We start from the raw sequence: 24,025 nt of genomic DNA, 5'->3' as shown, positions 1-24,025 counted from the left end.
TAACATCTAGTCTAGTCTCACCATCCAACATAATAGACAAAAAGTCGACTGCAGCCTGTAAAGCATTTATTTACAATATTTTAAATACATTTTTACCATAATTTGATAGCCAAAATATAACGGTATTACAGACAAGCAGTCGATTGCAGTCCGTGAAGCAATGATGTTATTTATCAGTAATTAATTTCACCATTTGGCATCACTTTAACCACCTTTATATTAATTAAAAGGAATTTATTTGTGACTTTAGGCTGACAACCATGCTTTACATGTTTTGCTTAATCCAACTAGTCTCACGATCCAACATAGAAGTTCTTAGTTTGAACTGATCTAAAAAATAAGCAGTGGTGGGAGAATGATTCAGATCCTATACTTAAGCAGTAAGTAACTAGTAGACACAATGTAAAGTTACAAGTAAACAGTCATGCATTTAAAAAGTCACTTAACTTAAAGTATAAAAAGTTACCTAAAACAGCTTAGTCAATGATGCATAAACTTGTAAAGAAGCTTTTCAATGCCGTAGCCGGTTCAGGTGGAGCTAATATTAACTATGTTCTATGTTGGTTAGTATGTTTTGTTGGTAAAATCTAAATCTGCAATATAAGTAATAACTTCAATTGTCAATAAATGTAGAGGAGTAAAAAGAACAATGTTTCCCTCTGAAATTTAGCGGAGTAGAATTATAATATGGCACATAATGAAAAATACTTAAAGTGCAAATACTTAAAAATTGTAGTGCAGCAGTTGAGTTAATGTACTTTCTATGACTGTATTCTTGCAACATAATCAACAGAAGCAGTCGGTGGCTTTCATCACTCTTAGGAGGTTTTAAAATAACCCCTTTTATGTTTTATCAGTGGGCTATCTCATTGGTGGTAATGATGACCGTAATACACGCAGGCTGATGTGTGCTGGGATCCAAGCAGAATAATTTGCACAATGGTGGTTTGTGTAATTTATGATATGGTGATATTCTGGTTTCCCTGTGTATCTAAAACAAATACCATTAAGCTGTAATGGGGATGATTTCCTGTACATGCAGGTTACAAAATGTCAGGACTGGTCGGTGTCTGGCTGTTCAAATGTCCATTGAACAACATCGCTAGGGTTACAGTTTGTACTGTATGACCTTTGCAAATGATATATTCCAAATAACCAAACACTATTACAATTGTTACAATCAAAGGCATTAAGATACAAATAGCCACACAATGTTAGAATCATATTTACATCTACAAAGAGTGTACTAGAGAACATTTATCTGATGTTGCATCAGATGATGATTTATGATTAATGTTGAAATGCAGTTTCGAGTTTTGAGTCAGGTAAATTTTATTCATATAGCCCAATAACACAAATAACAAATTTTCCTTAAGGGGCTTCACATTCTGTACTGAATACAACACACTATATCCTTAGACCCTTTTAATAAAATGTAATATATAACAGCAGTAATTGGTTTTCAGTCATAACTTCTGCACAGGATATGTACTGTTTGCAGTGGTTGGTGACTGCATTGTCTCATTAAGTCAGTTGTTAGACCAGCTACAACATTTACATCCACCTCATCACTTAGGTGAGGTTTGAATGCAGGACTTCTAATGGAGTGTCACCCAGTTGTCTTGTTTATTGCTTTCCTTAGGTGAAGACTGGTGATCCATTTTTCCACCTTTGCATCCAGTAATATTTTCTGTGGTTCAAGGATACCTTTCTAGTCTTTCTTATCATGTCTCGTTAAAAAAATTGCATTATTATCACCATTAATTTACAATTAATTTACATATTGCAATGGTGTTTTGTAGTTTTGGTCCTTGAATAGTGCAGTGTAAAAAAACACGGTAATTAGCATTTTAAAATACAGTGCCCTTCATCTCCACTGCAGCCGTCATCATCTGCTTGCGTCTCTTGGCTCTGCGGGAGAGGAGGAGCCAGGTTACTGCCCAGCCAATCAGAAGACCCGTTACGGCCAGCACAGCAGCGAGCCACACTGGCACATTTTCGGTGCATTGAGGGCTGAGAGGCAGGGCTGTGCTGTGAGTTGTGGGTGCTGTGGAGCTGTGAGGTGAAGCTGTGCTGTGAGTTGTGGGTGCTGTGGTGGTGGTTGAAGAGGGAAAGCTGTTCACCTTTGTGAAGATGTAAGGATGCTCCTGGAACACACAAAAGACTTCTACTCAATCACACTGGCTTTATGAATGTGAATGATTACCATGTTATGAACCATTCATTCCATTATGCACACATTGTACAGATAAATCACAAGAGGGTTAGCAGTAGCATGTGAGACATGCTCGTGTGGCACCTTTCTTACCTCACTGGGGCACTTGATGTTATTTCTGGAATTTGTGAAATTATTGTATGCCTGTTTCTTATCCACTGGCTCCAACTAGAGATAAAACAGAGTACATCTTTGCTCAGAACATGACTATATTCCAGTGAGATGTGGTCATTTAGAAAAACTTATCCACAGTCAAACAGGGACTTACCATGTTGTTCCACAGAGCTGTAGCCATGTCAGCATGTCCCCGTTCACTGAAGTGGAAACAGTCCTCAGAGAAGTAGGTGGTGTCAGGTCTGCCATCCTGGAGAAGAAATAATACAACATCAGTGTCAGTGGGAATTGTGTCCTTTTTGAGGGGAAGGTTTTGTCACTGTCCTAAAGCTAATGCATATGCTTGTGTAGAGTGCAGTGAAGGCTCAGGGGTACGTGAAAGACTTACAGCATTCAAAGGAACAATGGTGTTCCTGAAAAAGGGCTGCAAGACCACAGCAAAGTCCTCTCTCTCATCGTAGCGGCTTCCATATACCAATTTTTCCGTCTCAGTCTGAAAGAAAGACCACAAGTTCAAATCTTCTACTTTCATCTACTTCTTCTCCCTCATTAAAAAAAAGAAAATACAGAATCCATTAAAAATGCTAACATTTTCACCTCAAATGTTTAACTATGAAACATAAGGTATATCCTATTATACTGAAAGATAATGCTTCTACATCACACTAATGTAGTTTGCAAATTGGACCATAATTGGCTTTCAAACAAGTTGTGATGTTCGTATGCACACGTCTTAAACTCAGAGTCAAGGTTAGCACAGAGAAACTTCCCCCCTTCAGCAGATGAATGTAAAAACAGCCATCTAGTGCCAATCTCTGCACATACATTATTCTGCAGAGCTCCAATATCGGCGTGAAACAACAACAAGCAAAACCTTTTTTTTTTTTCAAAGATTTTTGAGTGCAGGGGGGACTTTAACTAGATACTGCTGGTCACACATTTTTTCCTCACTGTCCCAGTCTGCTAACCTGTAGTTCCCGGTTGATCCGTTTTACTTCAGCCAGCTCTGGGGAATCCTCTGCTGCTAACAGGAAGCACGGGCAGATATACCTAAGGACACGGGGGGGAATTAACAGCTGATCTAGGCAAACAGAATGCTCTTATACATGTTAAATGATCACTGAATTAATATATATCGATCCTCTTTGCATAGTACATACATCTACACATTGGATTTGTCATTGATTCCTTCATGTGGTATCCTTTAATAATCATCAGATTATTATGTATTTCTTTTCTGGATTGACGAGCTATTAGATCAATATTAAATATTAAGAGTAGGTGGATGGATATACTTTTGTAACACACTGCACCCGAGACTATCTCGTTTGATCCTGCGAAGGCCTTCGATTTCTAGAATCCCCAACACATTGACAATTGTCCTGGGAACCTATGGTCAGAGAGCAAGAAAACAAGACCTTAATGCAGTTCCAAAGAGTAAAATTCAGAACTGAGTCCTTTATCAATCATAAATTAAGGGAAGTAACGTGAACCTCTTTAATATGGGAGAGTAAACTGCACATTTTTAGTTTTATTTATTTTCCAGTCCATTACAATATTTTTTTGCAAAACCAACTATTATTTATTGGAAGATAACACCATTTATTTTACCTCTTTGTAGAGCATATCCAAGCTTGTCATCATATGATGGATGTAGTTCTGAGGTGACAAAGAGGCCTGTAGTTTTGAGACGAAAAGAATAATAAAATGACACACAATATACAAGTCCTTTTTATTAATCCATGTACTCTCATGTTTTTTTTTATCATTTACAACTCTTCTCTGTTGTGGCCACATAATTATTAAGGCACATTTAAGGGGAAACCAGTCAAGTGTGTAGCTACAAAGTGCAAATCAACCATCATGCAACATGTATGAGCGTACGAGCAACAACTAACCCTAAGCTGTCACTACCACAGTCTCAGAGCTCATCTTAAATTGATGTTGTGCTTTGATATTCTGCTTCAAAGCACAAACCCTAAAAAAGAGTACACTGTCAGTGGTGCGTGAGGGGAGTAAAGAAAGGAGAGAGAGAGAGAGCGAGAGAGATAAAAAAGGAAATGGAAGCAAAATAAGAAAGCGAGAGAGAAGAAGGAGGAGGGAGTGAGACAGAGACAGGATGAAGAGAGTCTGGGTTGACCTCTGTGTTGTTTATGCCTGGTACAGAACAAGGCCTGTCCCTGTGCCTCGTGTGCTGGTTTATTGCAGACAGAGATAGCCGAGATAGAGGAGGATGGGGGGGATGTTTTGACAGAATGTGCCCATTGAAAAGAAACCATGTCTGCTCTCATCTTACTCTGACACAATAAAACAATTAGGGGAGGGCTGCTCACAAAGCTTGATTATTCTGCTACGGTGCGTAGTCCCACTAGGACAGTGATATCATGAGACGGCGCTACACAGGGCATCACACAACACAACAGGATGTTTGACCACTGTGCTATGGCAGGAGAATCGTTTAACTGAGGAGAGTGCTTTGAAAATGCCCTTCATCCATTGGATCGTCCCACTTGTCCTGTGACCACTTCTAAAAGCAACTCACCCGGTCGTTGCAGTACTGACACAGGTCATTGCCTCCAATGAAGAGGGTCACCAGCTTCCAGTCATTCTCAAAATCCACCGCCTATTTTTGTTCAAATGATGAAAAAGGATCATTTAGAAAAGAGATATGGAACAAAGAGGATGTCGTTTTTATCTTACGCATTTAAAAATGTCACAAAACGGTGCATGTGTTACTATAGTACCATATATAAAACTCACAGAGTTACTCTTCATGGTATCAATCAGGCGTCGGACCTGCTCTGGGATCCCTCTGCATGAAATTTTGTGCACAAGATGCTTAAAACATAACACATGAAAGGGAACCATTCAAACCTGATAACAGATCAAAGGACTCACGATATCTTAGCTCCTGATACAGCCATGTTAAAGCCAGTCCGGAATTTGCCTTGTCCCAATGACACTCCTTTGATTTCAGGATTGAACTTCTTCAGGATATCTGATGTAAAAAATAAAAAAAATAATAAAATAAAGGAAGGAAATGACTGCACATGAGACAACATTTTGGTACAGTCCACATCTGCCACCTAGTGGTGATTATATTCATTCTACAACAAGAGGACAGATAAGGCTTGGGACTTACTAGGTAATGTCGTGACAGTCTCAATAGTTTTGTCTCCTCCAATGCTTTTAAATTAAAAACATACAATAAATAAAACAATTACAATACAATGTACACTTTGTATTCTGTATATAGAGTGTGTAGCCTCTGACCTCCATGCCACCCCTCTGTACTCAGTTCTTAGCTGCAGGAGATTTTTTGCCTTAGCACCAAAGCCGGCCTACATACAGAAAAAGATGGTTAAACTACCCCAAAATGTCTCTGTTTCTCACAACAATTAAAATGCAATCTAAACTACAAAATACAAAATATGTCAACCTGGATTTTGATGATGCACAAGACAAGAACGTGCTAAAATATATAATATATATGAATATGAGAATAAATTGACAATAAAGCTGACTTGACTTGACAAGAACATGCTACAATAGCACTAATAGGCCCAAAAGAAATTAAAATTGGTATGACGTTACTATTACTTGCATGAACAAATCTATTCCACATTTCAATGTAATTATTACATCATTTGACAACTTAATGTAATGGGATGCTATTACATTTTCCGACATTATTTAGTCTATTAGCAAAAATGCAAGGAGATGTCCCTTTTCAAAACAGAAAAGGGCTTTAACCCACCGTTATAGAGTCTCCCAAAGCCGCCACCACTTTGATATCTGCTGGTCGTAATCTGTGAGCTAACAAAAGATCAACGTGAGCATATTTTACATCCAACCTCTCTATTTCCCTTTAGGTCAGGTAATACCTAAGTAACAGGTGTTGAGCTAACCTGAAGTGGGCACAGAGTTGGATGGAGCTGTGTTACTGCAGGAAAAGTCACTGCCCCAATTCTAAAGAATGACAAAGATTTGTTATAACCTTTTGCTTGATACATCATGCATAAATAGACAGAAATATGACCTACTGTAACAGGAGGCGGAGTAGGGGGAGGGCCTGGAAAGGTGTAGTTGCTGTTGACAGCAGTCCTAAAAAATGGGTTGGTCTGGAAAAAAAACCCATAAACACATGAATACACAAAAATGATGAAAACAACACATATTGTGTAGTTTGTTGATAACTTGTTGGACTCACCTCAGAGGGACACTTCAGATCAATGCTAGTTGCAAAGTCATGTTTAAAGGTCTTGTTGCCCACTGGCTCTAACTAGAGATTGTGAAAGACAAGGATTTATTTATATTTTAATATAAGAAAAAATAAAAACCATGTGTGACAAAATACACATGTAGGAAATGTCGTCCAATAAAACAAATCCTACCATGTTGTTCCAAAGAGCCTGAGCCATGAGAGTGTGAGCCTTCTGGCTGAGATGAAAACAGTCGGGTGACAAGTATGAGCGATCAGGCCGGCCGTCCTTTAAAGAGAAGGGACAGGAGGGAAGACGTTTTAAAGTTACTCAAATAAATGTCAACTTCGAGCAGTGTTTCAGGTGTGTTACCTCTAACTTTGGAAGGAAAATCTCCCGTAGGAAAGGCTGCAGCACCACAGTGAAGTTATGGTGTGTGTCGTACCGCCCAGAGTCAATTAGCTCTTTCATAGCATGCTAGATGGAAAGATAAAAGACCAAAAAAAGAAGAGGTAGATTTTTCAGTGACAGTGACAGTCATTTTGAGTTAACAATGTCATAATGATGATGATGATGATGATGATTTAGTCCCTAAAATAGGGGTTAAAAGCATTTTTCTTCCTTTCAGCATCCGTTAGTCTTGTACCTGATAGGCTTTATTGATGTCAATGGCCTTCTGAAGTTCAGAGGAATCTTTTTTAGGCTTTAGTATGCAAGGGCAAACTAAACTGAAACACAAACATCCAAAACTGTTAAATAATGACCTGGTCAGTTTTTTTCTCTTTTACACAACCCAAAAAACCACTTACTTTACAAACCAGGTGGGACAGCCCAGAGTTTTATCAGCGTGCAGATCACGCAAAGGTACAATGTTTAACAGCTCTATCAAATTGACAATGGCACGAGGCACCTGGAAAAACATAACATTACATACAAAATAACACAAAACATAGTTTGTAGGTGTTGTTTTGTCATTTGGATTATGACTTGGGAGTTGCTAAAATACGGTGAGGTTTGTGCAAACATATGAAACATACTTCACTATGGAGTATGTCCAGAGCCTGGCGGATTCGACCGACCACATTCCTGGGGGAGAAAAATACCTGTGGAAGAAATGTTTCACATCAAATGAAACCTGTAGGCATACATAGGCAACTATTTCGGTAATGAATTCATCTTTTGAATCAGTGAGTCCATTTTTTTTTTTTTCAAGCAAACATTTGCTGGTTCCAGGATCTCAAACGTTAATAATTGTTGGTTTACTAAGTATTAGTTTATGATAGTTTTGGACTATTGATCCAACAAAACAAGCACTTTCAATATATCAATTTCAGGTCTGGGAAATTGTGATGGACATTTTTCTGTATTTTCTGACATTTTATTGACAAAACAAATTATCATTATTGTTAGTTGTAGCAAGAAAACATTGTTTGGATTGTTGTGGATTTCAATGTGACAGTAAATGACATGTATTATATATGTTATTATATGAAATAAATCTTAAACAACATTGTTTGAAATGTCAACAGATCCTAAATCTATATGTTCAAAGATAATGTAAAATAAGCAAAGCATAATGCCAACGTAAGTACAAAATATAAAATCCTTGCAAAAATCTTGATTTGTGCAAAAATGTGCTCACACTGTCTGTGCAGAAGTCACATATGTCATTGCCACCAATAAACATGGTGATCACTTTCCAATCGTTGTTGAAATCAATGCGCTGTAAAGGAGATAAGAGGTGAATGTTCTTTTAATTTGGTAAAAGTGAACATAAAATTGAGACAAAGGTTACGATGAGAGCATATCTGCCTGTATTGTTACCATAGAAATAAAAGTAAATGTCTATGTCTTCTACTGTAGTTTGCCACTGCTTACCGAATCCTTTTTCATTTTTTCCACAAGGGCGCGCACCTGGCGTTCCATGTCACTGAAAATAGAAAGGTTAAATAGTAAAATTCTTGTTCTTTCCTTAGGTTCTGCTGAGGTTTTATTTATGAGGAATCCTTTACAATTCAAAAGGTAAGTAAAATTAAAATGTAAATAGTACTAGAACTCTGACTGACCCACTCTTGGCTCCGGCCACAGCCTGATTGAGGAAGGCTTGATGGGAGTTCTCGTTACCAATTCCCTCTGAGAATCCGGTCAGCGAGGGGTTAAACTCCCTCAGGATGTCTGCAGACCACAAGCACAGGGAAGATCAAAAAACTAAAATGGAAATTACACAATTGTGCACGCTCTTATATTCATGTACAGTCATTAAAATCATAGTGGCGAAAATATTGGAACAATTAGTACAGAACTGAGCATGAAAGTTTGTTCCAGTAATATATTAAAGTCAACTTACTAACTTATTTTGTTTGAACCTCAACTAAAGATTGTTTTTGTAAAACCAGTTGAATGTATTATGATTTGTTGCATTTCTGTAGTATTGGTTAAACAATTTATAGCTTCTGATACTTTATTAAAAAATGTTAACAGCTATTGAAGAAGTGGCCTTTACATTTTGATAATCAAAGGCATCCTAAAATGTATTTATTATTTAATGTTTTTATTTTGGGCAATGCTATAACATTTTAATTACATTTAAAATAATTAAATTAGATACAAAACATACTTGGCAAAGTGGTCACACTGGTAATGTTTTCATCACCACCAATGCTGACAGTGGAAGAAACAGCTTGTTAGTTTCCAATACAGCTCACAGAATAACTGTTGAAGTATTTTCCTACGCTACCGATATTGGAACAAAGGTTTACCTTAGCTTATCTTACCTCCATGACAGTCCTCTGTACTGATTGAGCACTAACAGAAGGTTGTCCGTCTTTGCGCCCACGCCATTGCCTGCCTGCAGAACATCACGTGAGATTGAGATTGAAAGACACGTTTTTATTGAACCAGTAGCGTATCGCAGGTGTGGGGGTCACAAACTTAGCAAATTTCTGCAAGTTATTTCTCAGTATTTCTTTAAGATTGTTTTTTGGGCATTTTTAGGCCTTTATTGACAGGACAGCTAAAGAAATGAAAGGGGAGAGAGAGGGGGAATGACATGCAGCAAAGGGCCGCAGGTTGGAGTCGATTTCTCAGTATTAAAGTTAAAATTTGAGCACCTATTCTTTCTAATTAGGCCTTATAATCTAGTCATAACTCCCAGTGGTGTGTCGTCCTGTACTTTATTTATACTGTATATCTGGATTGAATCTATTTTTATGCCTTTATTTATTAATGCCCATTTGGATTAGTATATTTTTAGAGCAGAAAAGTATGAAAAGGGAAAACACTCACTGTAAGAGAGTCGCCTACTGCTGCCACCACCTTGATATCGCCAGGTCTGAGTTCATGAACTACACAAAGAATAAAGTTGTTGGATTGTACTACATTTCCCAAAATACAGTAGCAAAGAAAGAGCTAACAGATTTTTTTTTTTTTTTACCTGAAGTGGGGGTAGTGGGAGATGGACTGCGGTCTGTGCAAGGTATCCCAGTACCCATAACCTGGAAACATACAGTGCGTTCAAGTAAGTTTACTGCCTGTGCTGTCATTCTACACTGTAGTTCTGAAGTTGAGATGAAAGACTTACAGGGTCTGTAGGTGTCAATGCTTTGCTGTAAACTTTGCCCTCTGTGTCAGTGGGGGAATTCTTCTGCGTCTGCAGGAAAGGCCGTTCCTGGGATGAGAGGGAAAAAGAATTTGCAGTTTTAACCAAGTCTGTATGTGTATCTCTATGTGTTGTACTGGCTGTGAAAACAAATATCCCTCTGGTAGAGTAGATCTAAATTTTATTATAGTATTAGATTTAAAACCTTGATTTTGATTATATCTTGAGTACAAAATGCGGCTGCAGCTCATTTTCATTTCCCTGTAGCAGTGTTATGAGATGGTGTGCCTCACCTGGGTGGGGCAAGGAATAGCAATGACGCTTGTGTCCATGGCATCTGCCTGACCTGCCGATGGCTGTAGCTGGAGGAGGAAAAGTCATGATTGGTTGAGATATTAAGTTTCAGTGGGGCCATTATGTGCAGCGTCAAACAAGCGCTGATTACACAATTCTTTTATCTGCATATAGATGTTAAATGAGCAAAGCTGGAAAAAAGTCATCCTGTAGGAAACTCTCATTGTTAATCTTTACATCTCTTATCTAATCTCTCTTCAGAGTTAAAACATGCACTGTAATCATTGTTACTTTTCCTTTGAGAGATTACGGTGACTGTTGGCTAATTTTTACAACAGAGATGTCGGGGTCAATTTTAGTGTCAGAAGATATATCTCAATGGTGAAGGTTTTCAGCGCCTAATGTATACATTAGTACACTGTCATTGTTATATATGACTTTGAATAATAATAACTTACCAAGTTTGTCCATAGCTGTAAAGCTAATTGGTTTAGGTCAGACCATGTGCTCTCCTACAAAGGAACACATGATATATGCTAGTTACACATTAGCCCTTGCATGCATTGTTATGGGAAGGAAGGCTGAATCATTTACAGTTTTTAGTTATAGTAATGTTGATTATAAGTGGCATCTGGAAATAGGTTTTCTTTACTTACAGAATCTGAGATGGGTTCAAGGATAACTGGTGCAGACTGCAGCACAGCAGTGAAGTCTGCCCTTTCGCTGTGCCACTTCGGGTTTTCCAGGACATGACTTAGAGAGTCCTGAAAACCAGACAAATAGATATTTGTCAAGTAATTTGGTATATATGATTTAGATGAGCCACATGCACACAAACACAACTCATTTACATGTATTGTACCTGCAGTGTTTTTAGAAGAGTGGCTTTATGTAATCGCTGGTTTATGCTTTTGTCTCTCATGCAGTCACACCTGCTAGAAAATAGAAAGCAGGCACATCACTGCCACATGCATTTGACAGTAAACCGGATCACAACACTACATTACAAAGATGTAAAAAACAGGGTTTCCATCATGTCAAAATAAATGAGTAAATAAAGTTTCTACCAGGTATGTTGCTAGATTTGAGATACCTCAAATTCAAAACACTCACTTGTCTTGCTGATGATTTGTGCTCCAGACCACAACGTGAACTAAACTGTGATGCAACTGTAAACATACAACCAGTATGTTAGTTTTTGGGTTTTTTTTGTTACCTGTTCATGGCAAAACTGTATTCAACAAAAGGTACAATACCTTTTTTTGCAACAGCTGCAGAACCTCCTCCACTTCATGCACTACAGCTTTAACATCTGCAGCAACCTGAAACACAAAGAAACAGTAATACACTCTTAACAACTGTTAACCAGCTCTTATGTATGCTACACCAAACATGATTTTGTTGTAGTGAGAAATCTTACATTTGGTGAGCAGGCACACATGAAATCTGCAGAGACAAACAGCAGCCCAAATTTCCAGTCTGTCACCTGCACAGTACAAGACAGCAAACTGAGCAAACTCCTTCTACTGTGAGATGTGGGTGAAAGCTCTGGAAAAGAAATGACATTTACCCATCCTGGTGGGGGTCATGGAGGCCTATATACTAGCCCATCTTACACTGGCTGATCAATCAGGGTACACTCTTGACAAGTCAGTTCAGTTAGCTTAACTTAGCTTAGCATACTGAATAAGGTAAAATAGCTAGCCAGACTCTGTCCTAAGGCAGCGCCTAGCAGCACCTCTAATGATCACTTATTAACCTGATGTATTTGGTTTGTTTAGTTTGTACAAACATTTAAGTGTAAAAGTTGTGGTTTCATGGGGGAGTTTGTCTTAAATGGATGAAATACATGACACTTTGAAATTGAGAGACTTGTTAACTTTTGTGCTGTTATGAGAGGTGTGTTATGTGTACCTGATGTAAAAGGGAGAGAGACAGTTCCTCAGCTTCCTCCAACAAGCTTCTGCAACACACACACACACACACACACACACACACACACACACACACACACACACACACACACACACACAAGTAGAGTCACACATTTAAATGAACACACCCGCAATATCCTTATACAGCATTTAAATGTGTGACTGTACATGTGTGGTGTGTGTGTGTGTGTGTGTGTGTGTGTGTTACCTTGGTTGCAATGAGGGCTTAACCACGTGCTGAGCGATCACTTCAGGGTTAAACATGGACAGCAACTCTATTCAACACACATACACACAATTGTATAGACTTCAATCTACAGTATGTATAATTCCTTACAGTATAGTCAGACGGTGGGTTGTGTTGCATTATGTGGTAACTGCTGTCACAAAGGAAGCTGGTGAAAGCATCCATAACTCTAACGTTTCCAGCATTGCTCACTTTTATGTGAATATAGGTCAACAACCTGTTTTTATGGCCCAGTGTCTTATCCTTACAGATAAACTCAACATAACTGTAAAAGCTAAACTCTAAAAGCTTTTCTTCAAAGTGTGCTCTGTATCTGACATCTACATGGTCCTGACTGCGACTTTGATATAGGTCTGAGAACACAATAAAAGAAAATGTAGCATACTGAAAGTGCAGATACTTGTCTGGACAGATTATGTATGATGTATTCATAATTGTTATCTTCCATATATAGATAAAATACAGTAGGTATTATGTGCAAATCAAACACCAAAATCTGTCTCTTTTAGATGATTATACATCACTCCCTTTCTACTTGACTGTCCAAACACTCAGTGGTGAGAAAGGCATGTGGGTGAGAGATAATAGACTTACCAGCGACTCTATTGACCACTCTGGATGCTTCAGCCCTAATGATGAAGACAGACATGTTGTCAGAGTGAGGGAGGGCTAATAAAGGTTTCAATGTATTATCTTCTACTTTGAAGCAGCACAGGAAGCCACATTTGTGTATTACTCAAGTATATGTGCATTGTATTTGTGGCTGTCTACCTTTGTGAGAGTGGAATCCCCATGCTATAAACAGCTGAGATATCAGCAGGTCTGAGAGTATGAACTGATGGAGAGAAAGCGGGGAGGGGGGGGAATTGTGTTATACCAATGTCATGGTATAACACAAAATATTTTTTTTTAGAAAACAATTTCATTTAAGTCACATGAATGTGATTATTGATGATGTTTGCTGAGTTCAGTACCTGAAGAGGATGGGGATGAGGGAGCAGGTGTAGGTGAGCAGAGTATTGGCATGTAACTTCCTGTCTGTAGCACAGAGAAACAATTTCTCAGACTGCAACTGATGCGGTATATTACTGCTGGGCTGGGCAGCAAACTTTAATACTAATAGGCATTGGCTCCATAGCATTGAGTATCGAAAAAATTCATGTCATTCAGTACCATATTTTAATTCCTAAGGAGTAAATCTCACCAGCGTCACTCAGCCAATAAGCATGCAGCATGGTTGTACCAAGATCTAATTATGCTTGCAATTGGTTTTCTAATGTTAAATGGAAAAACCCTATGTCACGCACAGAGGGCTCACGTGCGTGACATAGGTGTAAAGGAGCTGAAAATATATATTTTTTTAAATGTACTGTAATGTAGAATGTTGGAATTTATTTTTTAAGATAAGATACTCCTTTATAATATAAACACAATAAACATACTGTTAACCTACACAGAACATAATCATACATTATTTCATCCAATGCTTCAATGAACATCTAATAACCGCACACAACACCCCCCCCCCCCCACCTTCCCTCACATTCACAGAAGAATAGAAGAGAACCCACCGTTAACTCATGCTGTAGTCAATGCCTTCTGTACTTCACAATGCCCAATTGCATACTATCATATCAAATTTACAATTTTTATTTTTTAATTTATAAATATATATAATATATATTATATATATATAATGATATACCCTATCATTGCACAACTTATAACTTTAATGTTGAGTACCACAAGTCTTATTTGTTATAATGTATTTCATAAAATTTATATTACAACAAGGAGTGTTCAGGAAACGGTATCAAATTCACAGTATTGGTGCTAGTACCAGTATTAAAACTTTTGAATGATACCCAGCCTTAATTACTGTCATACTGTACCTTCTCTGGTGGTAGTTCATTTTTTCGTACATCAACGTTGACAGTCTCTAAATGTGACAACACACAAAAAAATAACTTAATCCATTTCTAAGATACTAATATAAACTCAAAGAGGGACACTTTCACTTTGAAACATTTAGTTTAAAAAAATTGCTAATTACGTTCAAGAATAAAAAACACTTTCATCCTCCATTTCCCCCTAAAATACAGCATTTTATTTGCACATAGTGAAGCTCCTTTAGATTGTTAACCCATGGCGGGACATTTCTGTAATATGTTATTATAATTTATTTTACCTCAGAGGATAGTACTAATTAATGATTACTTTACTTTTATAATTTGACTTTGCATCACAAACTCATTTGTGCATAGTGGATATTTACTGCATATGTAACTGAAAAGGTCTTTATACGAAGCTCACACTTTGTAAAAAAGTAAAACAACATGTTTGTAGATAACAGTTACTTTCATCCACATTGTGGCAAATTGCCTATCAATGCAAAATTAAGGCAAAACATGCATCCAACAACAGTGTGAACTTAACCACAACTATCCTTCAAAAAAAAAAGCAGACTGGCTATTCAGTTACCAAATCAGTCTGATCTCGTCCTGACTGTGCCACCTCTCACCTTACGGTCTGTGACTACAACAAATAACTGAAAGTACAAACTTTATCAATGCAATGAATGTTAATATAAAACCATGTGGAGTACTTTACCTGGAAACTGAGTGCAGGATCCAACAAGGGCTGCCAGAATCAGGAGTGCAAATCTAGTCATGTTGTGGTGAGACACTGAGTGACTTCACTGAATGCCCTCCTCCTTTTCCCCTCAGCCTCAGAGAAAGAATGACTGCAAGCTTTCACTGATTGTAAAAGTTCACTGCACCTGTAAAGGGTTTGGAGTAGGAAAAGACCTCCCAAGAGGGCAATGTGTTAGAAAGAGAAGAAGAGGACAACCACGTGTTGTGGCTCTTCTGTATCTCTGCAATTTTTTTGTAGATCTAAACATTACACACATGTTTTGCAACAGACCGAACTAACACATTATCGAAGGTCAGTTAAATGTTAAGTAATGTTTATGGCTCTCTCGCCCAATCATAAATCATCAAAAAATCTTTATATCATGTTTAGATGGATTAAAAAGACTCAACACAATCCTTTATGAACCAAACAACTATATTTGGGTTTCTGTACTTTGACAGCCATAATATTGTCATGGCCCCTTTCTTTTAGGTTAGTTTAGGCTTCTTGCCAGAGCATGTGCAAAATGTTTGTGTATGCAAATCCAGCTGTGTGGCTGCCCGGAGAGGGTTGGCCCGTGTGATGGCTCCGCCCACTTCCATGTTGCAGTCCATTGCTGTTGATTGGTGTGGTTGCTGTGGATCCTTCCAATCAACTTCCTGCAATCAGCCCAGCTAGAGTTTAAAAAGCTCTTGTTTAGACCTCAGTCCGCCATGCTGTCCGTCTAATTAACCTTTGTTAGAGTTGTTGTTAAAGAGGTGTTGTTACAAGCTGTTAAGAGTTAATAATGAGTTAATAGTTTGTTAGAGCCTGTCTACAAGGCAGTCTTTTGTTTCCATTCTACAAAAGTTGTAATTTGGTAAGCTAATGGGTGCGGTGCTCCTTTAGTTGTGGTTAGAAATTACTTTGTTTATATAGGCAGCACCCATATAGCTCTTTTTGTGTTTTGTAATTTGATATTCCTTAACATGTTAATTAAAAATCCTTTTTTTTTTTACCGTGACCTCTTCTCCCTTTGGCCTTGGTTCCTCCGAATTCATCCATTTTATGTTACGCCCAATCTTACAACGGGCCTGGTAAAAACAATATCCAAATAACAATAACCCATGCTTAAGTTGACTAAAAATTGATTAAAAAAATCATCTTTTGGAAATTGATCTTAATGCTTTAATTAGAAAAGGGGGAAAAATTCCAACCTTTAATGACACCAATTTTCTTTTATGAATGAATAATGTAACGTAAATAAATAAATGTTCTTCCTTAAAATACAGGGGGCATGAATATAGACACCCCTATGTTAAATTCCCATAGAGGCAGGCAGATCTGATCTGTATTATTAAAGGCCAGTTATTTCATGGATCAGGATATTATGCATCCTGATAAAGTTCCCTTGGCATTTGGAATTAAAATAACCCCACATCATCACATACCCTTCACCATACAGATTTACATGGTTTTATTTGCATTGAGAGATGATTTTATGGAAAGAACCCCATGCCAATCTCTATGTACGGTGAAGGGTTTGTGATGATGTGGGGCTATTTTAATTCCAAATGCCAAGAAACTTTATAGTATGCATAATATCCTGGATCCATGAAATAACTGGCCTTTAAAAATAAAACTCTGCCTGCCTCTATGGGAATTTAACATAGGGGTGCCCCCTGTATTTTAAGGAAGAACATTTATTTATTTACAATACATTATTTATTCACAAAGAAAATTGGTTTCATTAAAGGTTGGATTTTTCCTCATTTTTTAATTAAGGCAATAAGATCTATTTCCAATAGAGGATTTTTTCTTATTCCTATTTTTAGTCAACTTAAGCAGCAGGTAAGCAGCAGTTCCTATACTCATGAGCAGCACTGTATGAATAATTGGTATAAATGTTGATTGGACAAAAACCTTTAAAATCATATCAATGAGGTGTTACTTCTCTAAGCTTGCCATTTTCAGTTTGTCTACAGTAATTGGTAGTAGGTGGAAACTGTTGTGTTTTTGTTTTTCAATTTTGGCCACATAAACATCTCTGTTAGCAGTAAGACACGTCCTCAGAAGACACAATTTGGAGCTCATCCTTAATTTCAAGGAACAGGACAGGAGTATTTGGACAGTGATCATAACCATAATCATGACTGATCTTCCATGGAAATTAATACATTTGTGAATCATAATACAATTTATTTGGGTGTAAAAGCTCAACTATAAATGGTCTGCCTCTTAATCAAAGTTTATAATTGTAGTTTATAGAGAGCAAGTACATCATTAATAATATTGACAGCACATAATGCAAATCATAAGGACAACATGCTTGGTGCATTTCATTTCAAATCATTTTAATACATTGCTCTTTAACTTCTAGTCATGTCAATGCTTCACATTCATGAGATACTTTGTAAACTGTGATGATACATGGAACTTCCTGGTGTTTCATAAAGCTCACCTGAGATTATTTTATTATAAGTTAACAACCAGCAATTTAGTGAAGCTGGACAGGTTCACTTTTGGAGATGTTATGAGCGATACAATTAGATTGCTAATTAGCCAACTTTATGAGTTTGTCCTGAGATTGACTTTGCAGATAGTCTGACCCTTGGAGTCAAGAGAGAGTATAAAGAACAAGTTATCATGATGTGGAGATTTCCAGCAGAACATGTGACGTTTTGTTGCATCAAAATAAATGTACATGCATCAGAAGGTTCTTGTTGCTCAAAATCTTAAAGACAAGTATGTCTACCGGTAACTTTTGTATGTTTATTGGTGACATTCTAATATGGGTTAGTGTTGTGTATGTCTGTTGGAGTCTTTGTGACGTTGAAATGCCTTTGTGACTATGCCGCAGACCAATTTCCCCACGAGGACAAATAAAAACTTTCTAACTACCTAAATCATCACGACATAGAGTTGTTTTACAGTATATTTTGACGCTAATACTTTTGTATTCTACTTTTACTTAAGTAAAATGTCGAATGCACGATGCTACTTTACAACACAATACGACTTTTACTTGTAAGAGAGTAACGTTAGACTAATTTTGTTCGGGGTTGTTGCTTCACTTAAGCAAAATATCGAAGTACATTACTACCACTGCATGCAAGGTACAAAAAAATACATTAAGATTCTCACGGTTTATCGGTATATTGAAGGTTTTCCTCCGTTCTGCTGACACCTTGTGGAGCACCCGCACCCACAGGCTCCTACGTCATGACCGGATGTTGATACTAGCTTGGAGCACAGTCGAGCGAGCATAGTTCAGACGGGAACAGCTGAAAAAGAACAACAAAGCCACGACGACGACGACGGTTAAAAACAACATATGTGCGTCTAAAATAAACCTAAAACATCGGTGGCATTATCGTTGGTGGGGACATATTGTGCCACTAAAACCAATTGGAAAAGGTAGGAGTCCGTCATTTGGAGCTAAGCAGAAATATACGTCATGTTGTTCGCCTTGTTCATAGTCTCTCGTTGTTTTTGCCGTTAGCTGGGACGGCTAACGTAACGTTAGCTTCTTTTAACTTGATAAATCAGTACAGCACCACCCAGCTAACATGTGAAACCCAACAAACGTGTTCCCTTTTGTCAGTTACTCAAAAGTAGCGTTATGTGTGTTTTGAAGAGAGGCTGTTTTTATTGTTCTTTATAGCGGCTTTTATTTCCAGCACCATTCATAGCTCAGCTGCCATCTAGCTACAGTCAATAACCATCAAAATGCTCAACAGGGAGCTACTTTGACGAGGGGAGGTAACAATAACACCTGAAAATATAGTTAAGTTAATACCTATTTGAGCTTATAATGTTAGTTTTGCTTTTAGACTGTAAACAATAAAGTTAGAAGATATGTGCGTGCCCTGCTAAGTAGCGTAATGTTGCCTTGTATTGTTGGTGAGAAACATTACAAATGCTGCAAATTCGCATTCAGTTTACAAATGTATAAAATCTTCTCATCAGAGTACATGCTATTTTATTGTGATGAAATTTATCGCAATATAGTACATTTTTGGAGATTAATAGGAACACAAATGTTAATTTAAGGGAAAAAACTTTTTTTTTTTTTTAAATAATCAGTCCATAATGTCTGTCAATATCACAAATAATGATGAAGCCAAATCTACCAAATCATTTACATTGATTCGGTAGAGTCTAGTTTACATATGCTAAATGAAATTACCTTCTTCAGACCCGGTCTAGATATCCCAGTCAGGCTAAATCTTCACTGACTTAAAAATCCTGTTACCTTAAACAGTAACAAACTGAAAATAGCCTCACACACCTAGCTATGTTAAAGAAGTAGCCGCCACAGTTATAAACTGTATGGAAAAACATCTTAGACGTCACAATTTTAGTATTGTATTGTAAAATGTTGCTGCCTGTACACTGTTTATGGTCAAATCCGATTCTTATTGCAGTTTCCATCAATAAAAAGCTTGCTTTCTCTCTCTCTTATTTTAGCCTAAGTTCAGTCACTCCCAGAGATTTGACAATGGGACGCATCTTCTTGGACCACATTGGCGGAACTCGCCTCTTCTCCTGTGCAAACTGCGACACCATCCTGACCAACAGGTCTGAGCTGATCTCAACACGCTTCACAGGAGCCACAGGCAGAGCTTTCCTCTTCAACAAGGTAAAGGGAGATCAGTGATAACTACCTATGATGTTTACTTCTGAATCAACCGAGGTACACAGATTCAGTATCTAGTTCCCTGCTTCAAAATCTCTGTGCTGCATGATTGTGTCTCCACTCCGCAGGTGGTGAACCTCCAGTATAGCGAGGTGCAGGACAGAGTGATGCTAACCGGCAGGCACATGGTGCGTGACGTCAGCTGCAAGAACTGCAACAGCAAGTTGGGTTGGATCTATGAGTTTGCTACTGAGGACAGTCAGCGGTACAAAGAGGGACGTGTCATCCTGGAGAGGGCGCTGGTTAGGGAGAGTGAGGGCTTTGAGGAGCACGTCCCCTCAGACAATTCATGAGCCACTAACCTTGGCATAACTTGTGTAAGAAAGCTCACTCCCATGTCCTCCTATCCCTCTCCTTTATCCCCTTGCCTCTGCGCTGCACACCACCACCTGCAGACCCCCGCCACCTTCCCTGTCTCTGGCCTACGACCTTAGATCTCTGATGATTAGAAGATTGGTTTGCTGGCTCTTCTTTTGCTGAAAGCTTCCCCAAAATACTTCCTGATTTATGTGTCACAGGGCACCCCTTCAAAACAGCTGGGGACACAAATAGGGAGTTGCAACTTCATGCACGGCCACACAGGATTTTCACCACCTCACAAGGCTCCACACTATTTCATATTGTAGTTGAGCACATGCATGATAATAGACGTGGTCGGTCAAACAAAAGCATCACCTAGTTGTTTTATTTAGATAACTGGAGGCCACTGCCCCTGAGTATGTTCATCATCCAGACGAGCAAAGCAAGCAGCCCTCTGCTCACTCCTCAGCTATGGGAAATGAACCGATGGAGGGATCACTCTTTCAGTGGGGCTTGTGCTTCTGTGTTGTGAAGTTTTGTATTAATGTATCTTTAACTGGTGAACACTGAATGCAATTAAGTCCATGATAGTTGTTATTTCCATACCAGTAACCTTTCATTAGCCTGTAGTTTAATGAATATAATAGTTTTTGAAATCTATGTTCACGTCCAAATGATACCATAAGGACCGCACAGATTGATGTCATATTTAAGTATTCATTGTAGTGTTTGACCATGTGTAGGAGTTTTATTTTGATCTGGCTCACATGATGTGCATGTATTTTGATTGATTTGATGACATTCTCGAAATGTACACACAGTGGCTATGTGTCCCATTTTCACACTTTATAGTGTGGACGTGATCTCCTGAACTGCAGACTATCGTGCAATTGAACCTATAACTTAATTCTGTTGACCACTCTCCATCTGTTACCATGGATTCTGTGCCTGTGTGGTGTGCCGTGTGAAGAGCAACATGTCACTGTGGTGACTTGTGAGGAGCATGTACCTTCAAGCCATGCGTCTTCAGTGTGTCAAAGGAGAAATGTGTCTGAGACGTGATGGAGACATTCTCTGGCTGCCTGCCGGCTTAAAGACAGGATGATGAGAGGATGGGTCTTGCAAGCGTTTGAAAGTTGCCAGAATTTGGAGACTGTGAGACAAGTTTGGAAAATTACCCAACAGCAGACATTCTCTTAACAGTTAATAAATTACAATGTTGGAAACGCCACACTGAAAAAAGATTGAAATCAGGTCTTAAGTTTGCCTGTACTCCATTTATTTAATCAGTTGGATGCCGTCTCCTACTGTTGAACTACTTTCGGGATAGTGACCCATCCTCTTTTTATAATCCTATGCTTGGGGCACATTTGGTCATAAGATGACTTGTTTCTTACAAACACAAAGCCATGCAAGCTTTAATACTTTAATGGAAGGTTTCAATCAAAATGTCTAATTGTAAAAATAGAAAATAATTGAGTTATTTTTGGAGTAGGTTGTAGCACAGCATCATGGCCCTGGTGTAACACTGTGCCAGAATTGTTTACCATTTTATTGATAGTCCATTGTTTTTATTTGCTTTACTCTATATGATTATTGTTTTATTGACAGATAAATTTATCTTACTGTATATTTTCTTGATTGGAGGTTTGAAAAAAAAATCCTGTATGGTTGGCTATAGCAAGGTTTTTTTCTGTGATTTCTAAATAAACATGTAGTCTTGCTGGGTTACATTTAATTGTCTTATTTGTGCTTGTTTAGTAGCGTATGCCTTGTTTTTCGTCAGCAAGTGCAAAACTTGTGTTTCCACAACAGTCTCTTCCTGTAGGAGAGGGCATGTGGTTTAACACATTTTCACTTTTCCTCAAGAGATGTTTGTATTTTAGATTCCAAAATTTTGGCTTATACCTTGTGCGAAAGATACATGTGTAAATAAGCACATGTAGATTTACAAACTAAGTGTTTGAATAGTGTCATGTTCGTGTCTATGATCTTTAGACCTCTAGGTGGCAGCAGAACCCTGAGAGACGAGATGATTTCTGAAGATGTTTTCCCTTGAATGCATGATGCTGACTCCCTTGCCTGCCTCTGACGTTAGTCTGCTTGGCAGGGGCTGTAGAGCTTCACTGCAGTCTGGAACTACATGTCAGTTATATTACTCTCTGGAGCAGAAATGTCTACTGAATTATGTGCACTTGAATAACTCCCCAATACAGGCACATACTGAATGAGTTGTTAGAAAAAAGCAAAACATTTTGACAAAAATATACTTCATTACTAATTAATATATTCCATTTTTCCCTCCCTACCTAATCAGCACTAACTGTGAATCACCCACAATGAAGAGGTTTGACTGCATTGGACTTATAAATAGGCAGTGACGATTTTCTCCGTATCCACCCACTAATATTGCAGTGCTGCTGTGGAGTTATTTATATCTCTGATCCTGTTGGAAGGCTTCTTTGTCAGTGTGTCTGTGTCACAGTGGTGGAATCAACAACAGGTCTGCTTTTCTGCAGTCACTTCTGGACGAGCCCTACACTAAGCACGCAGCACTCAAGTTAGCTCAGACAAATATTAATTATGGTTGTTGACCACAACATACTGTTCTGGTCACAGCTATTTTTGCATCCACTGCAGTTGCTTATATTCTTTTGGTTTAGGGATTTAGAGCATTTATGGATTGAGAAGATTGGAGTTTGACCATATGTAGAGTCATTTAAATGCTGGACATGACTAGAGGCAAAAAGGAGGCTCCATCTCCACAGAGTTCACTGTCCTGCTTCATAATTCATAGTAATCTTTGACTTTGTCCCTGCGTAAACCTCAGGATTATCTGCTCTCTTTATTGAAAAAGCCATCGGGCCAGATAAGATCATTACACTGCTATGTTGATCCCGTTAGTCTGCATGCAATTGGATATCCATGGCACAAATCTAGACGTGACACAGTCTTTACTTCTGTGTTCCCAGAAGGAGCTTTTTTCCCCAATTACCTTTCAGGCACTTCCACAGTGCTATTGGGCAGGACATTGTGCTTCTCTAATGACTTTAACCTTAAGCTCTCATGAGGGTTTTACCTATCATATACCCCCATTCAGCTTTCAACACCAGGAAAAAAAAGAACACACACTAGTGAAGGGTTCGCCTCCTGTGTCTCATACATGATGATGTGTGCTTCGTTCATCTTACTTCCACCCACTGTCAAGTCTATTGGAGCAAATTTGAAGTTATATTTTTATGGAGAGAATAATTTGCAGAGGTGGGTGCCAGGGGGACCAAAAAAAGGCAGCAGGAGCACAATTGCACCCTTGATTGGCCCATGAGTCACCGTCTTTGGACAGCTATTTTAGTTTATCATTGCCTTTTTGCCTTTGATTCCATGTCAGCATCACACTCCCTCTCTATGCCCTCAGGAGAGCAGAGATATAGAACATAGAAATAAACTTCTATCTTTCCACCACTCTGTCTTCACACACACAAAAGGAGTGACATCATTCTGTCAGCAGGAGAAAATAGCATGCTTTCCATTGACATCACTCTACATCCCGTTGCTAGGAGACAGGGGAGTCAACATTAGTTACTATGGTGACTGTACTTCACCTTCAAAGCTCCTGACCTTTTTGGTTATCTATGGTAGACTAGAATGTGTGTGTGTGCAAACTGTGGCCCTAGTGTTGTGTAACATGAGCATTCAAGGTCTTGTTGACTCATTCACTGCAGCGTAGTGATTGTTATAGTATAGTACATTCTAGATTAAAGGGCTACTGAGACAATACGCAAGGTGCTCTGCAGTAACTAAAACAAGTC

At 38.4% G+C, this 24,025-nt stretch overlaps 2 protein-coding genes across 5 annotated transcripts; one reads left to right on the top strand and one right to left on the bottom strand.

Annotated features, from left to right (window-relative positions):
* Window positions 1-1,403: 1,403 nt before the first annotated feature.
* Window positions 1,404-15,393, bottom strand: LOC116679816 (phospholipase B1, membrane-associated). 2 transcript variants are annotated; one of them, XM_032509273.1, is made up of 43 exons: window positions 15,215-15,393; window positions 14,497-14,543; window positions 13,579-13,642; window positions 13,376-13,439; window positions 13,199-13,233; window positions 12,566-12,632; window positions 12,338-12,386; window positions 11,844-11,909; window positions 11,680-11,745; window positions 11,537-11,592; window positions 11,286-11,358; window positions 11,080-11,187; window positions 10,882-10,935; window positions 10,423-10,491; window positions 10,112-10,198; window positions 9,965-10,025; window positions 9,817-9,875; window positions 9,306-9,379; window positions 9,149-9,192; window positions 8,598-8,706; window positions 8,410-8,461; window positions 8,174-8,254; window positions 7,569-7,634; window positions 7,341-7,441; window positions 7,178-7,259; window positions 6,904-7,008; window positions 6,724-6,819; window positions 6,540-6,611; window positions 6,373-6,450; window positions 6,238-6,298; window positions 6,087-6,145; window positions 5,603-5,670; window positions 5,472-5,515; window positions 5,228-5,327; window positions 5,090-5,141; window positions 4,872-4,952; window positions 3,941-4,006; window positions 3,625-3,719; window positions 3,298-3,379; window positions 2,718-2,822; window positions 2,484-2,579; window positions 2,309-2,383; window positions 1,404-2,147 (listed from the first exon to the last, which is right to left on the bottom strand). In XM_032509273.1, exons 1-43 carry the CDS (start codon window positions 15,273-15,275, stop codon window positions 1,851-1,853), a joined length of 3,327 nt encoding a protein of 1,108 aa, XP_032365164.1. In that variant the 5' UTR covers window positions 15,276-15,393; the 3' UTR covers window positions 1,404-1,850. The 2 variants fall into 2 exon arrangements, with proteins under 2 accessions (XP_032365164.1, XP_032365165.1); XM_032509274.1 differs by having other exon boundaries at window positions 11,286-11,355.
* Window positions 15,394-18,417: 3,024 nt separating this feature from the next.
* On the top strand, window positions 18,418-21,947 carry LOC116679814 (protein yippee-like 5). Of its 3 annotated transcripts, none has more exons than XM_032509269.1 (3): window positions 18,418-18,634; window positions 19,688-19,859; window positions 19,985-21,947. In XM_032509269.1, the coding sequence occupies exons 2-3, from the start codon at window positions 19,719-19,721 to the stop codon at window positions 20,207-20,209; spliced, it is 366 nt and encodes a 121-aa protein (XP_032365160.1). In that variant the 5' UTR covers window positions 18,418-18,634; window positions 19,688-19,718; the 3' UTR covers window positions 20,210-21,947. The 3 variants fall into 3 exon arrangements, with proteins under 3 accessions (XP_032365160.1, XP_032365162.1, XP_032365163.1); XM_032509271.1 differs by having other exon boundaries at window positions 18,472-18,533; window positions 19,687-19,859; XM_032509272.1 differs by having other exon boundaries at window positions 18,480-18,537.
* The last annotated feature ends 2,078 nt before the right edge of the window (window positions 21,948-24,025 follow it).

The sequence above is a fragment of the Etheostoma spectabile genome, unplaced genomic scaffold (assembly GCF_008692095.1).
Source record: "Etheostoma spectabile isolate EspeVRDwgs_2016 unplaced genomic scaffold, UIUC_Espe_1.0 scaffold00018250, whole genome shotgun sequence".
In the NCBI taxonomy this organism is placed as follows: Eukaryota; Metazoa; Chordata; class Actinopteri; order Perciformes; family Percidae; genus Etheostoma; species Etheostoma spectabile.
Note: the sequence above shows the minus strand (reverse complement) of the source record. Positions and strands in the feature narration are given on the sequence as shown.

Bases quoted from the DNA above. Each gene is read 5' to 3' on its own strand.
- LOC116679816 (XM_032509273.1), bottom strand. From the start codon at position 15,275: ATGACTAGATTTGCACTCCTGATTCTGGCAGCCCTTGTTGGATCCTGC. The intron at 12,387-12,565 runs GTAACACACACA...TGTGTGTTGCAG, and splicing joins AAGCCCTCATTGCAACCAAG to AAGCTTGTTGGAGGAAGCTG. The intron at 6,146-6,237 runs GTTAGCTCAACA...ATCTTTTGTTAG, and splicing joins CAACTCTGTGCCCACTTCAG to CTCACAGATTACGACCAGCA.
- LOC116679814 (XM_032509269.1), top strand. From the start codon at position 19,719: ATGGGACGCATCTTCTTGGACCACATTGGCGGAACTCGCCTCTTCTCC. The intron at 19,860-19,984 runs GTAAAGGGAGAT...TCCACTCCGCAG, and splicing joins GAGCTTTCCTCTTCAACAAG to GTGGTGAACCTCCAGTATAG.